A 17602-nucleotide genomic window follows, 5' to 3' on the forward strand; every position below is an offset into this window, starting at 1 on the left:
AAGAACAGTTAAGGTGGTTTTGCTTGCTTGCCGTTGTGCAATCACCACTGCAGTATTAGAAGATACTGAAAAGTCAGTCCTGCTCACTGCCATGGCTAGTCTATGTGTCGGCGTCGTACACACACACACACTCGATTTGTCACACCTCTGGCCCCACGTTGGGCGCCATAATATGGGGGTGGTTAATTCTCGTAAGAAGAGATATGCGCCACGGGGGGGCTAGACGCTACAGTCGCCTTCTAGCCCCGACGTGCCAGCCCTAGCAGACAGAGCTGTGACCCCCAACTCGCGGTGCGAGAAATCGCCACTGCGGCGGGTTCGGGCCAGAGGGGACAAACACCGAGCTGCGTAATCGAACAGAGTTTATTGCACTGCTCGAGTACACGGCAAAGGAATAGCAATTAAGAACAACCACCGTGTAGCGAGCGAACGCCGCGTACGGGGGTGAAATAACAACCACCTAATAGGGAAGCGCGTCAAGTAGGTGAGAGGAAGTGTCTGCTCACCTGACACAGCTTCTCGCTCACATCCCGTTGCGGTGCCTACGGTCAGTGTGCGATTCTCGGTGACGGCGGTGGTCTCCTCGGCGGAAATCATGAACCGCGCGCGTGCGCGCCCATTCGACGAAGAACCCCGAGCGAGTTGCTACAGTCGCGCTCCTCGACACGGAACGGGAGAGGAGGTCTCCCGGTTACGCCGGCAGGAAAGAGGGAATCCCGCGGCAGCGTCGCCGCAGGGGCCCGGGAGGCGGCGGGGGGTGGCCAGCATGCCCTCTCCTCCGCCAACCTCTCTGCCAGCGCGCGTAATCACGCGTGTTAATTACGCGCGGGCGTTACAATGGAGAAAGGGGATTGTGAATCCCCACAAACTTAAGTGGAACCCTCTTGGTTAGCCTCCATGTTTCAGGTCCATAGGTAGGTACAGGTAAGATGCAACTGTTGTATACTTTCCTCTTGAGCGATACCGGTAAGCTGCTAGTAATAATCTGCGAGTGCTTGCCAAATCTGCTCCATCCCAATCTTATTCTTCTTGTTATTTCTTTTTCATGGTCCGGATCTGCTGTTACTACATGTCCGAAGTAGACATATTCGCCTACTACTTCTATTGCTTCGCTACTTAAAGTAAACTGCTGTTCCTTCCCGAAACTGTTGAACACTACCTTATTGTTCTACACATTGTTTTTCAAGCCTACTTTCTACTTTTCCTGTCTAGGTCATCAATCATTATTTGCAATTCATCCCCCGAGTTACTTAGCAAGGCAATGTCATTAGCAAATCGCAGATTACAGAGGTAGTCTCCATCTACCCTTATCCCTAACTGCTCCATTTCCACGTCTCTGAATACTTCCTCTAAGCAAGCTATGAATAGTACTGGGAGATCCTGTCTTCTTGCCTAACGCCTTCCTTTATGGGAATTTCGTTACTTTCTTCATGCAGAACTGTGATTGCTGTGCAGCTACTATATATATGTATATATATCTTCGAGTACTTTCACGTACAGCTCATCTACCCCCTGATTTGGCAATGCCTGTATCACCGCCGAGATTCCTTAGTCAAATGCTTTTTCGTAATCAGTGAATGCTACGTATAAGGGTTGGTTATATTCCGAGCATTTTTCTATCTCATCGTTAATGGTATGGATATGATCGATATTAGAATACCGTTTCCGAAAACTTGCTCGATCCTTTGCTTGATTACACTCTAAGGTTACCCTGATTCTATGAGAAATTACCTTAGTAAATACCTTATACGTAACAGGAAGTAAGATGATTCGTCTCTAATTTTTTAGGTCCTTAGCGTCTCGTTTCTTATGAATGAAGATAATGTTCGCATTCTTCTATGGTTCCGGTACCGTCGATGACACCAGGCATTGCATATACAGGGTGGCCAGTTTTTCTAGCACGATATCCCCCCCGTCCTTCAACAAATATGTAGTTATCTGATCCTCTCCAGCTGATTTCCGCCTTTTTCATAGTTTTTAATGCTTTCTTGACCTCGTGCTTCGTCACTGGTGGAACTCTGACTGTTTTTTTATACCGCCAATCTCATTACGCTTCTGACTATTTGGCTACTGTAGAGATCTGTATATTGACAATCTTGTCCATATTCGTGATGACGTTGCCCGTGTTGTCCCTTAGCGCATACATCTGGTTTTTGCCTATGCCCAATTTCTTCTTTACTGCTTTAAAGCCTCCGCCGTTCTTTGCAGCATGCTCAAATTTCTCCATGTTATACTTCCTCACATCGGCCACCTTGCGCTTATTATTTAGCTTTGATATCTCGGCTAATTCTATTTGGTCTGTTGGATTGGAGGCTTTCATACTCTGGCGTTTCTTAATCGAATCTTTCATCTCATTAGACAGCTTACTGGTATCCTCTCTAACCATCCTACCACCTACTTCTACAGCGCACTCAGTAATTATGTCTCTGAAATTATTGTTTATTGCTTCTAGGGTAATGTCGCCATCATCGGTTAGAGCTGAATATCTATTCTGTAGCGAGATCCTGAACTCTTCTGTCCTTCCCCTCACCACTAATTCCTTGATGGGTTTCTTTCTTACTAATCTGTTGCGTTCCTTCTTCAGATTTAGGCTAATTCGGGACCTCACCATCCTGTTGTCACTGCAACGCACTTTCCCGACTACCTCTACATCTTGCATAATGGCAGAGGTTGATCAAAGTATGAAGTCAATTTCATTTTTAGTATCCCCGTTAGGACTTTTCCATGTCCATTTGCGGTTCCTCCGTTTGCTGAAGAAGGTATTCATGATTCTTGACTTATTATGCTCTGCAAACTCAGCTAGTAACTCCCCCTGCTATTCCTAGAACCAATGTCATAGTCACCTATGCCTGTTCTTCTGCCTGCTTTTTCCCAACCTTGGCACTGAAGTCACCCAGTAGTACAGTATACTGCGTCTCTACTTTTCGCATTGCCAATTCTAAATCTCCGTAGAAGCTCTCAACTGCCTGGTCATCATAACTACATGTAGGTGCATAAGCCTGTACAACCTTCAGTTTATAACCCTTGTTGAGCCTAATTATACGATGCCTGCCTCTCATTAATACTATAGAATTCATCTATATTACCCTCTATAAACTTATTGACAAGGAAGCCTGCTCCTAGTTCTCGCCGCTCAGGTAAACATCGGTAACCCAGTGCTTGCCCATTCTTCAGTACAGTATACGCTTGATTCGGCTTCCTAACCTCACTTAAGCCCTGTGACATCCGATTTCATACCCTCCAGTTCCTCTAACACCACTGCTAAACTAGCTCCACTAGCTATTGTTCTAGCGTTAAACGTTGTCAGGGTCAGTCTCCAATTGCGGCCTTTAGTTTTAGTTTTTCATATTGTTCCCTCGTTGTGATCTTTGTGGCTTCCAGGCCAAAATATTTAGTGGATAACTTGTCTGCTAGTGTTGTACTTAAGTCCTGAATCTGCAGAGATGTACGGGTTTGTCATTTTTTTGAATTTATTTTTCTAGAAATGTATAAGGTTGTACTTTTGGCTGTGTGTTCCTTAATTGCATGTATTTGTACTCATCTTGTAACGGCCTTACGGCTGATAACTCAATAAAATAAATATTTAGCGGTGGACCAATTTTGGGGACCACAAATAAGCAGATTCTACTATTGATTAGTTCGGCGGCAGAATTGCCGCTATGAAAAAAACTTGTGTCGTCAGCGTACTGAATACAACTTGTATGATAGGATATGCTCGCAAGGTCGCTAGTACAAACATTAAAGACGAACAGGCCGAGAAAGCTACCTTGCGGGACACCACATTCAGTGGAAATGAAGCTAGACTTGTGATTATTGACCGAAACGACCTGCTGGCGCATGTTTAAATAAGAACGAAAGAGTTGGAGGGAAAGACCACGGACACCATAGTTTTCAGGTTTACAGAGCAGTATTTGATGATTACGTCGGTCTAAAGCTTTTATAAAGTCGATGAAAATACCAAGATTCAAACTTTTAGCTTCGATATTATTTAAAATAATTTTCATTGCAAGAGTAAACCAGATTACATGGACTTGCCCTTTCGGAATACAATTTGAGAGGCATTTATTAGGGCATGTTTAGAAAAGAACCCATCGATTCTCTTAAGCATTACTTTTTCAAGAGCCTTTGAGAAAAGAGGAATAGAAATTGAGCAATAGTTTATCGTCTTGCTTCTATCACCTCCCTCGAAAACAAGTTATGTTTGCATATTTTATTCATGCAGAAATATTCCTCATGTGAGCGACAAGTTAAACCTGCAGCTTTGCAGTTTAGATGTGTAGGTCACTGGGTGACACCTAAGGAAGATAAAACCGCAGAAGGTGGTGCTGTCTCCACCCTCCGTCCTGTGCCTGCTGCGGTTTTATTTTCCTTAAAGATGTTGCTTAAGTATTGTGCTAAGAGATTCACTACATATTTAACTGGTTTAATATGAAATCCATCAAAATCTGTGCCACATTGCCTCGTACGTGTTTGTAGAATTAGTATTAGCGTCATTGGACGACCGGAGTAGTGGCCTAACGGCCACACAAAAATATAGGCTACAAAGGTGTTGGAGTCTTCCAAAATGCATATTTCATTTTTGTAATGAACGGAAGGTTCCCCCGCTCTGTATTTCTCCCTCGCTTTGGAGAAATTCTTGAGGAAAAGGGCCTCTAGATACACAGCATCACTGAGAAAACTCATGATTTCATCTGTCTCGAATATGTTTAAATGTTCTTTCTAAAAACCAATAATATTATTTGTACTCTGATATCTAGAGGTACTAATGACTGCAAAGTGAATGTACAACCGAGCGAGATTCAAACCCTTTTTTTTTCTTACAGTTTCACACCACACAGCAAGTTCACTCGTAGACACATTCCTATTGAACGCACAGCCCTTTTTCCTCCTAATCATTAAAACATTGAACGTTCTTTGGAAACAGAGCCCTAAAGACAGCTATTTTGATCTATATTTAGTTGTCGAAAAATAACAAAGAAACTGAAGTGCAAGAAAGGAAAGGACTAACGCACGTACCAGGTGTTTAAAGTCAGTCGACAAGTAATATTACACATAACACTTTTGAGACGGGAAGGCTTCTCCTGCGTCACTTGGGTGCAATAGCTGGCGGACATCAATGAACAGCAGATAACATTTTCTGGCAACGTAGGTAAATAATTTCTTATGACTACCTTTTTGACTATTACACTTGGAAACCTAGTCTGAATTACGCATTTGTAGCTGTTCATTCATGACAACCATGCCAGTTTATAAAATGCAAAAACGCTAGTATACTCGGCGCTCTAAACAGTTAAAAAATGACTAACCTCTACTCGAAAACGCTAATTTTCAAGAAAAGAAAAACAAATGCGCATTGACTGCCTCATCGCGTTGGCTTCGCGTTGGCTCCATAGTTATGGTACATGGCCTCTAAACGTGAGGGCAACAGGATTGAGCCCGGCTTGGTGACTGCGTTTCAATAAATTCGAACCAGAAGTCGCCCGTGTACCGTGCAATATCAGCGCAGTAAAGAACAGAAAAAGCGAAATTTCTCTTATTCTTTAGTTACGGTACCCATCGCTCCATACTTCGCCTTGAGACGTTAAACCATATTCCCAATGCCAAACCTTTAGCATCGAAATAGGGTACATTTAGGTTTATAATGCAACCTAGCCGCATTCCGAAATATAAATGACGGACGAATGGTGGCGACGAGTCCCTTGTGTTAAATACGAACCTAGTGCCTGAAGCAAACTCTTTGTACGTCTGTCAGGCTAACAATTTTGCGCCAATGTTGTGATTAGGCGACATCTACGAACACGTAGACGGCCGGAGAGGTCGTCAAAACTGTGCGCGAGGAGAAGCCCTCTACCAGCAGCCTAGAGGCACAGACGAAGCATGTGCCTCCCGACTCCTCTTAAACGCCGCTGTCATCGTTTCTTTTATGCCATAAGCACGGCTAAAACAGTTTATATGTCCCCATAGTTAAATTTATAGTCGTGGTCAGTTGTGGATGGGTGTATGTTGCAGCTAGTGTACGATAGGCGCACACTGACGTCTCTTCATTCCGCCTGACTACGGGTGTAGTTATGCATCTCGCAGAGAAGCTGCTGCAGGGAAATTAAAATTAAAGCCCGGGACAGTGTGTGCACTACATAGTCCTGTTTTATCAGCGTGGCAGCTACTGCCGTTGATATTCGTGTTCTTGCACCCCCGCCGAATTGCGCGAGTGGTATATGCGCTACATTCTCAGGGATCATGGGACCACTTCCTTGAAGCATGGCCATTACAGGAACAACCATGATTTTTCTTAAAACTCATTACGCGTAATTTCTTAACCTAAGATTGCTCAAAGTTTATTTAAAGCTCTGCTTACATTTGATTCCCTTTGATTCCATGTGTTCTCCATGCTGAGTGGGAAAGAGGAAAAGGGCAGCGAGAGTAAGAGACGTCTTGTGGAAGACTCCCAAAATACTCCGACATTCTAAGTTCCACAATTTCCTCACGGCGCAGCCTGCCACGCTGATTCAGTAAAGTACTCAGGCTCTCATCTTCCCTGCCAAGGTTCAAACTCGTCAATGTAAATTGTCTTTGCATATATACAGAACGGAACGCAATCAGGAACTGTTAAAATTAAGCGCAAGTGTGCCTGGAGTGCGGTTGAAATAATGGTGAGCACTGCGCTACGAATTCAATCTTAGCCTAAGTCGCATTTTGATGGCAATGCCGGACAGCCTGGCTTAAGCTCAAGCTATGAAAAGAGACCCACATTTAGGATGGACTGTCTCCCGACATTCGAAACTCACTTTGGGGTCTGAGGAAGGCAACTACTTACCCTGTCTTTATATGGGCACCTGTTACATGCTGTCATTGCCCGTTATTACCCAAATTTTACGTCACCCCTCTTAATTGTCTTGTAACGTTACTTTTTGCAGAAAAATTGAACAAAAACGCAAGAGCGTGAAGCGAAGCCGCAAGGACGTTAAGAAAGGATCCACAAGGCGCCTGCAAGGCGCTGCAGATGAGTAATTGTTCCGACTCCTTTTACTAGCCGATGTTATTGCTTTAGACCTCTCTACACCATTACTCAAATTCCGCTTAGCGATTCAGAGTACTTAAAGCGATGGTCATGTTTAGAGAAGTGTGTGCAAAAAAATCAGTAGGGTGGCGTCTGCCCTAATTATATAGAACTGCACGCATAACTTCTTATACATTACGCGCCTCATAAGCAGTGCAGCCACAAAATAATTTGACTGTAGGCGTCTCTCTAAAATACTGCATTGCACGCGCCATTTAAGCGTGACGCGGCCTTTTCATTCCTAATATGGCGTCTATTGCTTTGAACCTTATCTAGAAGAGTCGTTACGATGGCTCGTCGGTAGAACGAGTTGGGCGGATACAACTGCGGGGGCTGCATGTACCTAGAGGCAGAGTGCAGTCGTCACTGGCTTTTAATCCTCACAGAGAAAGCGGTCTAATTCTGACATTCGGAATAATAATTTTCTTCTCGATAGTCGCGAACACAACGATTTTGTTTTTATAGAGTGATCTATTTTGAAAGCAGCAGAAAGCGCCCCAAATTTAACAGTCTTGACACATATCAAATTGCATTCAACCTTTGGTGGTGGAAGCTAATTCGGTGACCACTTCAGAGTCATTTTTTCTTCTACTTGGTATATCTTCTTCCTGTTTGCGTTGATTTAGGAAAAAAAATGTCCGCTGTTTTGCTCTACTTCAACCCTTTAAGACATGCACCGACAGTGATTGGCAAGATATTGCTAGGTTCTTTAGCACACTCTTTCATTAGCAAACTGACGCTGCAATCTCAGTTCAAAAAAGATTCCCGGCTACAAAAATAGGTCATATATTACCGTTATTGTACATATTTCTTTTTTCTCCTAGTTCCTTCTTATCGCGTGTGGCTAAATGAGGCGTCCAGAGAGATGTGTGAGAGATACGGTGCGTTTTATTTCCTACCCACCAATTAGCAATTTATGCAGTTTGCAAGGCGCTGTATACACTTGCGATTTTAGCGCACGCTACAACTCCTAGGTTCTCGAAATTTCGGCAGCCCTCCACTGTTCCGAATCTTGTATAATCAACTTTTTTTAAAGTTGCCCTCTAAATAAAGTAGGACAAACCATACTAAAGGTATTTAGGCGGTTTGTTCGGGAGGCCAAAAACCGTAGTATCTGCTTCGCTCCTCGGTGGACCCAAACACGGGGAAGACACGTAAACGTTAGACGATCTTCCTAGTCTCCTAACTTCTGTGCTAATGATTTCACTCTACAAGATTAGAGAAATAGGTATGTCCTTATGGCAGGCTGAAAAAAAAATCCGACACCTTAAATTTCTGTAATTTACGAAAGATAAACTCGCATGTTTTCTCTGACGACGCGCTCGAACACCTGCAGTGTTGACTCGATATAAAGGTGAATGTCAACTCAACCATGGAGTCCTAGGATATAACCTGGCATTGGCTACCGCTTTTCAATAAATTCGTAAGGAAATTCGCCCGCGTACTGTTTCATATCACTTCATTAAAGAAAACAAGAAGACGAAATGTTTTCAGCCTTTCGCTACAGCGTCTGTCCTTGTCTAAGTCGCAATAGACGGTTAAGCCTTATGCAAAAAAGCACGCATTCAACTCTTGAGGAGGCTACCGTTCAGTTATATTGCATTCCCTTAAATCTGAAGATGAACTGAGAACGAGGGGGGCGGACGATACCATTCGGGTAAATACGTACCTTGTGTCTGTTGCAACAGCGCGTTCATTGCGACTTGATTTACTTATTTCTTCTTTCACAACGTCATTATTTGCAGAGATGAGGGCAAAGCGGAACCTTCGCAAGTCGATGCCAGAGCAATGTCCTCATGTCATCCCTCTAACAGCAGCACGACAGTCTCGAAGGAAAAGTAAGTCTTTGGACTCCTCTTAAACATCGCTTTTCAGTATATTCGGTGTTTTGCACTGCGGCTGCATAACATTATTAGTGAAGCTTGTAAAATTTATAGTGCCGGCTATCTTTGTAAGAGTGCGTGCATTAGCTAGTGCACACTGACGTCTCTTCAATCCGCATGTTTAACAGTGCACCTACGTGCCTTCCACGCACAGCTGTCCGGAAATTTGTCCCCTAGCTTATTGCATGCATGCTTCAGGCGTAATATTGCCGTCACTTGCATCTATCCTGAGCAGCCTCTGAAGGTGTGATTTGTGTTGTTGCACGCCCGCCTATTTGTTGAGTGGTAACCGAGCTCCACTTACCACGTTCCGTGGAGACTTTTCGAGGAGCTAATTACACCTCAATTACCAAACACAATATTTTTCAATCCTATTAGGAGGAGACCCTATTTCTTTCTGATCCCATGAATTCTTCTCATCTCGGCGAGGGATAGATTAAAATACCTAAGAGATTAAGAGATGTCCTAGAAAAAGTCTTCCAAATAGCTCCTGTACCTCATGGTTCATTTTCACAGCGTAGCCCACCGGGTTGGTCAAGTAGTTATAGTCGTCAGCTACTCAACTCTTGTGCCCGGATTCAAATGCAACCACAAAAATCACGTTTCCGTATATACAAAACAGATGGAACAAAAGAAAGGACAACCTTAGACTGCAATCAAGCAAAGGATCAAGCAGGGTTTCGGAAACGGTACTCTACTATCGACCATATCCATACCATCAATCAGGTGATAGAAAAATGCTCGGAATATAACCAGCCCTTATACATAGCATTCATTGATTACGAAAAAGCATTTGACTCAGTTGAAACCTCAGCGGTGATGCAGGCACTGCGAAATCAGGGGGTAGACGAGCCGTACGTGAAAGTTCTGGAAGATATATATAGTGGCTGCACAGCAACCATAGTTCTGCATAAAGAAAGTAACAAAATTCCCATAAAGAAAGGTGTTCGGCAAGGAGACACAATCTCCCCAGTACTATTCACAGCTTGTTTAGAGGAAGTATTCAGAGACTTCGAATGGGAGCAGTTAGGGATAAGGGTAGATGGAGAATACCTCAGTAATCTGCGATTTGCTGATGACATTGCCTTGCTAAGCAACTCGGGGGATGAACTGCAAATAATGATTGATGATCTAGACAGGAAAAGTAGAATGGTAGGCTTAAAAATCAATATGCAGAAGACTAAGGTAATGTTCAACAGCCTCGGGAATGAACAGCAGTTTACATTAGGTAGCGAAATACTGGAAGTAGTAGGCGAATATGTGTACTTAGGACAGGTAGTAACCGCAGATCCGGACCATGAAAAGGAAATAACAAGAAGAATAAGATTGGGATGGAGCGCATTTGGCAAGCACTTGCAGATTATGACTAGCAGCTTACCGGTATCGCTCAAGAGGAAAGTATACGACAGTTGCATCTTGCCTGTATTCACCTATGGGGCTGAAACGTGGAGGCTAACCAAGAGAGTTCTACTTAAGTTGAGGACAACCCAGAGGGCTATGGAACGAAAAATGGTAGGGGTAACGTTAAGAGATAGAAAGCGTGCAGAGTGGGTCAGAGAAATAACTCAAGTTACCGACATTCTAGTGGAAATTAAGGAGAAGAAATGGACATGGGCAGGACATGTAGTGCGAAGAGAGGATAACCGATGGTCGCTGAGGGTAACAAACTGGATTCCAAGGGAAGGAAAGCGTAGCAGGGGGCGGCAGAAAGTTAGGTGGGGCGGATGAGATTAAGAAGTTCGCAGGGGTCAAGTGGATGCAGCTAGCGCAGAACCGGGTTAAGTGGAGAAATATGGGAGAGACCTTCGCCCTACAGTGGGTATAATCAGGCTGATGATGATGATGATGATGATGATGAAAGCGCATAGAACAAGGCTATAGGGGTGATGCCTCAGTTCGCAGGCAGAACACTCTTAGGCCCAACCTGCGAACTGAGGCTTCCCCTCCACCCCTCTACCGTTGTTCAGTGCGTTTGCATATGCATACCATGTATGTGAAAAGCATACCATATATACACCATACCAAATATATTTCATAACATATATTTATACCATATATTCCATAGCCGCGCACGTAAGCTCCAGCGTGGTTGACGTAATCTGGTGCATTACTCTTGGAATTCCATCTCAGCGTTAGTCGCGCTTGGCTATGAACAACTATCTGCCTGATCCAACCAGAAAGTGCTCAAAATACTCGTTTAACTATAGTGTAAATCCTCGTCACATTCGAAATACAATTGAGGTTGTTGCATTTGCGGCTGCACCCGTCTTTAAATGTGCACATGTCAGCTGACACAGTGGTGCCTTTAATGCATTTAATGTTTGCCGCCTTATACCTTGGCAGAGAAAGGTAGGATTTTAAATGCGTTTTCGAACTAAGACATCTGTGGCCGCAAAGCGAAGCCAGATTGGCGATCAGTCCAGTACGCGCTGGAGAATTTTGAAGTTCGGACTGGTGTACTCTCCTTTGTTTCCTTTGTGCCAATAGGTGCGTTCAGATGAAGCATTTCTGAAGTGTTCAAATACTGGCCGCGTTTGGAACAGCGTAAAAAACGGTCAGTACGATAGAGGCAATTATTTGACGGCGTGCCCTTTTACGTTTCTTCAGTAGTTAAGGAACTCAGCTGCTCCGCCTTAGGTTGTATGACGAAACCCGGTGTTCAATGGTAACCACGTGTTAACAAATCTTACACACGGGCACTCGTGGACTGTGCAACATTACATACCGCAAATATGCGACATTTCAATTACTCTTTCTCTGCGGCATGCGTTGTTTCCTTAGTCACTTTTAGACGTTAATCCAAAACTCCTCTTTCCGAGGACGGTGCCACACGCTTATATTGCAGCCGTTAGCCGCATCCGAAAAGTCAATCTGGTACAAGAAGGGCGAACAGACATTCCGTTAAATACGCATATCATGGCTGTTGAAATAACGTATTAGTTGCAAGTTTCCATTTTTACCACCTTCATTTGCGGCAACGTTGCAATGCGTAGGTTAGTTCCAAGCAAGAGACAAGAATCTGGGAATTCGAATGTCCTCCACGAGAATCAGCCCTCTACGAGCGGCTTCAAAAGAAAAGAGTAGGTCTTTCGACTCCCCGGCTCCCTTCGTTTTCGTTGCTTATATGCTTCCAAAGAAGATACATAAGTTAACCTGTTACGATTGTAGTATATATAGTAGAGTGCCCAGTATGCGGGGGCGCGCTTCTGAGGAGGCTAAACATGGCGCGTGCATACCCACCGCTTTTGCGATGTCATTACGCATTCATTATTCATCCTTAAAATGTCAAACTTACAATTTTAATCACTCCACTAAAATACATCTCGTTCTCTTTCGTTATGAATTGTTGCCTTGTCGGCCCAGGATGCAGTAAAAGAGCGATCAGATAAAGAAGCGCCTTTTGGGGAAGACTGCAAATGAACTTCGACAACCTAAGCTTCGCCATTCTACATTCAATGGCATGCCAAACAGCGTCATCCGCCGCGGTGGCCGGGTGCTCTAACAACCGCCTTTACCATTGGTCGAAGTCATACACCGCGGTTGCGTACACGCTGAGCCGAGACATGAGTTGAGGCCTTGTGGAGTTTGTCATGGTGTCGTAATTATTTCAGACCTCTGGACTCCGGCACCTTCCTTTTAGTCTCAGTTTCAACCATTCCTCTCGGTGTTGTAGATGTGTTCATTCACACAAATCTGCATCGCATGTTTTAATGCTTAGAGATGTATCCATTTTGATCTCGATTCTTGAAAAGGATTGCAATATTTTCGTAATTGTCGCGTGGAACACGATCCACTGTAGCTTAATTGCTCCCTATGAGACCAGCACTCAGGCGGCAGTTCGAAGTAATTTTCGTATTCACGAGTGTGCTGCGGATGTCGAGCGGGACTGGTAACTTAACCGGATATCTTGAGAAGCAGGCAGCCATTAACTGAAACATAAGGTACGAGGCTCGCTGTCATGGCGGGGTTGCAAGCGCAGGCTCACTTCCTATAATAGTCATGCAACTTGCTGGCAACACTTGTTTTATTGAAAACGTTTTTATTTCCAGTAATATAAAGAAAATGGGCCTCAGGCGAAAAGCTATAGTAATTGTTTGAGAGATGCCCGAGACGCAGTAAAGTCTGAGCAACAAGACGTGTGAGATGAAGGCGAGCAGAGTACACGTATATAACATGAAAATTGTGAAGCACAGAAAAAGCTCTAGTATACAAATGAAACAGCGCAATAAAAGCTAGCAAAGTAAATTAACCGCCAACAATCATCTAACAGTACGTACACAACATTGCAAAACTTAATTAACTTGAAGTGACTATTCATATGATAATGTTCAAGGCAAGGAACAGAAATTACAGAAAGACAGGGCGGAATTGATGAAATACAGCTTAAATTCCTTAATTGAGGCGGTAAAGATATTTGGGTTTTATATGCTGTATTGATTTAGTATGCATGCTAAAGTAAAACGAAGGCTCTCGTTACCGTATAACGTCCTCGTTTGACGAACGTCCCATTATTGTTTACTTCTGGTGTGAAAGTATTTTTCGTAAGGCTTAAGTTCGGCAATATTCTTCAAGAAGTCGGTTAAGCGTTGAGGGGACAATTTAACGCTGTGAAGTAAACGATACTGAAGAGTGAAGTTGAATGGGCCTTAGCCAGCCTTGCTAAGAACAAAGCTTGCGGAATTGATGGCATTCCAGCTGAGTTGCTTCAAAACCTCAACCATGATGCTGTTAACATTCGGCGTACATTATGTCAGAGGATTTGGACAACCCTGCAGAGGCCACAGGATTGGAGGAGGTCAGTTTACATCCCCATTCCAAAGAAAAGCAGTGCCAAAGATTGTTCCAACTACCGCACGATCGCGCTTATTTGTCATGCTACCAAGGTGATCTTGAAAATCCTCCAAGGAAGGCTGCAGCAGTATGTGGATCGGGAGCTTCCGGACGTGCAAGGTGGGATTCGCAAGGGCAGAGGAACTAGACCAAATTGGCAACCTTCGTTGGATCATGGAAAAAGCAAGAGAGTTCAAGAAACCCATCTACTTCTGCTTTATTGATTATGCGTAAGCATTTGACTGCGTAGATCACAGCAGATTGTGGCAAGCTTTCCAAGAGATGGGATTTCCAATAAACCTCATCTGTCTCCTCAGGAACTTGTATGGAGGACAAGAGGCATGGTCTTACTGATTGGTTTCCGATTGAGAAAGGAGTGAGACAAGGCTGCATACTGTCACCCTGCCTATTTAACCTATATGCAGAGTGCATCATGGGGAAGGCCAGTCTGGACGAGTCTTCAGCTGGAGTGAAGATTGCTGGAAAACGTATCAACAACTTTAGATATGCGGATGATACCACTTTATTGGCAGAAAGTGAAGTGGAACTCAAGAGACTTCTGATGCGCGTACAAGAAGAGAGTGAGAAGTTTGGGCTTAAACTGTTCATTAAAAAGACAGATCGTGGCGTCTTGAACTATCAAGTCCTGGAGCATCAATGGACAAGAAGTGGAAGCTGTGACAGATATTCTCTTCTTGGGCTCCAAGATTACCTCGAAAGGAGACTGCAGTCATGATATTAGGAGACGCCTGCTTCTGGGAAAGAGTGCAATGGTTACCTTGACCGCCTACTAAAGAGCAGAGACATTAGTCTGCCAACCAAGATCCGTATAACTCGTGCTATGGTCTTTCCAGTTGTGATGTATGGATTTGAGAGTTGGACTGTAAAGAAGGTTGACCGCCGAAGAATTGACGCGTTTGAATTGTGGTGCTGGCGAAGACTCTTGAGAGTTGCTTGGACTGCCAGTAGATCAAATCGGTCGATATTGTCGACCATAAACCCTGACTGCTCATTGGAGGGTCAAATTCTAAAGTTAAATCTCAGCTACTTTGGTCATCTGATGAGAGGAGAGGAGTCACTGGAGAAAGATTTGATGTTGGGAAAGGTTGAGGGTCGCCTGAGAAGGGGTTGGAAGCGAACGCGATGGTTAGACGGCATCCTCGAGGCACTGCAGATGAAGTTATGTGTTGTTAGAAAGATAGTGAGACACCGGAAAGCGTGGCGTGACATGGTCCATAGGGTCACGAAGAGTCGGACATGACTGAACGACTGAACTGAACTTGGATATTGTACCCCAAATGAGGCGACAGTAGTTTTTGTGCGATTGAATCATAGAGTGGTGAATAAAGAGCTTTTGCTTTGGGGAAAATTCGTTTTGAAGTCTCAAAAGGAAGCCTACAGATCTAGTAAGCTTGCTTTCAACGTACATTATATGGTCCGACCACCTCATGCAGAGTCTATTACAACACCGAACGATTTGAACTTGTCTACAATTTGAATAATGTTGTTTTCTAGATGCAGAGTATTATTTACAGTAATTGTAAGGCTAAGGGGCCGAAAACAGACGGCTTCGGTCTTGCTAGAGTTAACTACCAAACATTTTCGCTACCAACCATCATTTAACTACCAAATCATCACTACTTTTTGAGAAAAGCTTACGCAATTTATGAAAATTCCCTCGCAGCGTTTTTGGCGTCACCTTTAAACCTCGAATGAAAAATAGGGCTTATTACAGTGGACTGTTCTGTTATTACTGATAAACTAGAAATCGCTAACAGGTGTAATGCTAATTTTCAATCTGTTTTTAGCGCTTCCACCTCCTTTCCCCAAAATTGTAGAAGTAAACTATGCTCCCCACCGTCTGACAAACCAGATATTACCTTATTTCAAAAATGTATGTTTTCCTTTGTACTTAATTTAGACACAAAAAGGTCTTCCGATCCTGATGCTATTCCTAATAATTCCTGATGCGGTACGCGGAGTGGGTCAATAAATATTTAATTTTTATATTCAACGCATCTCTGAAGCAACATTCTTTACAAATGACTGGCTCCAGGCCAGGGTATTGCCAGTACACAAATCCAGAAAAAAGCACACCCCTGACAATTACGGACCAATTTCTATCACTTACACTTGTTGCAAGATACTTGAGCACGTTGTGGCCAACTGCTTATCCAAATACCTTGAGGGCACAAAGAAGCCAAGACTTAATCAACATGGTTTCAAACCGAAGCTGTCTACTGTTACTCAACTTATGGAAACCCTATATGATTTTTTTAAAAGCAATAAATGACAGGAATCAAGTGGATGCAAATTGCTTAGACATGTCTAAAGCATTTGACTGCGTGCCCCAAGATGAAATACTTAACAGACTGATTGACCTTGGTATAAACAGACATATTGTACACTGGATAAAAGCTTATCTCACAAGCGGAACCCAGTTTGTGGAGGTAGACAGCGCAAAATCCGACATCCTGGGTATGTCATCAGGTGTTCTCGGGGGTCTGTGATGGGGCCCATATTATGTTTATGTTATGTCAAGAACATTGCAATTTGACTTCCTCCCTATGTTACAGTCGGGCTATTTGCGAGTGACTGTTTTTTTACTCAGTCATTTCAAAGCTAGAAGACCAGCTGGCATTAAATTCGGCGTTGAACTGTATAATAAATGGTGCACCACTTCCCAAATGAAAACTAATTACACAAAACTCCATATATTACAGTGACAAACAAAATTAAATATTTTTTTCATTTCGTTATGAAATAGTGGGCCGACTTATAAAACGCGTAAGCTCTTTTAATTATTTTGGTGTTACTGTATCCTCTAATCTAAGTTGGAATTCACACATTATAACATTTGTTCGAAAGCCGAAAATAAGTTGTAGTTTATTAGAAGGAAACTGAAGCTTGCTTCCAAAAATGCAAAGCGGACTGCCTATCTCGCGCTGGTACGTCCAACACTGGAATACGCGAGCGTCATATGGGATCTGTATCAGTCAACACAAATTGATAAGATTGAAAAGGTTCAAAGAAGGGCGGCCAGATTCATTCTATAAAAATGTAGATACAGAGATTGTGTGACTGACATGATACATGAAATACAACTTCCTCCACTGTCTAAACGGCAAAAGAGCTTCAGGAAAAATTTTTTTATCTGTTGTGTAAGAATAACTTGAACATAAACACAAGCCCCTGTTTGCAACAGCATTCGTGCCGTCCTATACGAAGCTCTCACAGCTATCAGGTTACACTTATGAAGGCCCGTGCAAACTGTTTTAAATACTTTTTTTTCCCCGAAACAATAACAGAATGGAATTCATTTCCTAAGGCCTTTCTGTAAAGAGACAATCCGCTTCAATTTAATAATTGCTTATATAGTCACATACCCGAATAGGTATCCCTGTTACATTTCATCATCAACATCATCAGCCTGACTATACCCCCTGCAGGACGAAGGCCTCTCCCATATTTCTCCAATCAACCCGGTTCTGTGCTAGCTGCATCCATGCACTTGACCCCTGCGTACTTATTAACCTCATCCGCCTACCTAACTTTCTGCCGCCCTCTGCTACGCTTTCCTTCCCTTGGCATCCAGTTTGTTACCCAACGCGACCATCGGTTATCCTCTATTCGCACTATATGTCCTACCAAAGCCCATTTCTTCTTGATTTCCACTAGAATGTCAGTAACTTGAGTTATTTCTCTGACCCAATCTGCACGCTTCCTATCTCTCAATGCTACCCCTACCATTTTCTGTTCCATAGACCTCTGGGTTGTCCTCAACTTAAGTAGAACCCTCTTGGTTAGCCTCCATGTTTCAGCCCCATTGGTA

The 17602-nt window shown here is 43.4% G+C and overlaps 1 protein-coding gene across 3 annotated transcripts in view; it reads left to right on the plus strand.

Moving 5' to 3' along the window:
- The window catches only part of LOC146184459 (aurora kinase C-like), a 172705-nt gene that overhangs the window by 44334 nt on the left and 110769 nt on the right, over positions 1–17602 (plus strand). Inside the window, exons 6-7 of one of the 3 annotated variants that reach the window (XM_084609393.1) lie at positions 6915–7004; positions 8803–8895. In XM_084609393.1, coding sequence (XP_084465519.1) covers positions 6915–7004; positions 8803–8895 — 183 coding nt within the window. Of the gene's footprint in view, positions 1–6914; positions 7005–7086; positions 7939–8802; positions 8896–17602 lie in introns of those variants that run through there. The other 2 variants (XM_084609395.1, XM_084609394.1) reach the window with 2 other exon arrangements.

The sequence above is a fragment of the Amblyomma maculatum genome, chromosome 7 (assembly GCF_055883805.1).
Source record: "Amblyomma maculatum isolate TAMU_Amacu chromosome 7, ASM5588380v1, whole genome shotgun sequence".
In the NCBI taxonomy this organism is placed as follows: domain Eukaryota; kingdom Metazoa; phylum Arthropoda; class Arachnida; order Ixodida; family Ixodidae; genus Amblyomma; species Amblyomma maculatum.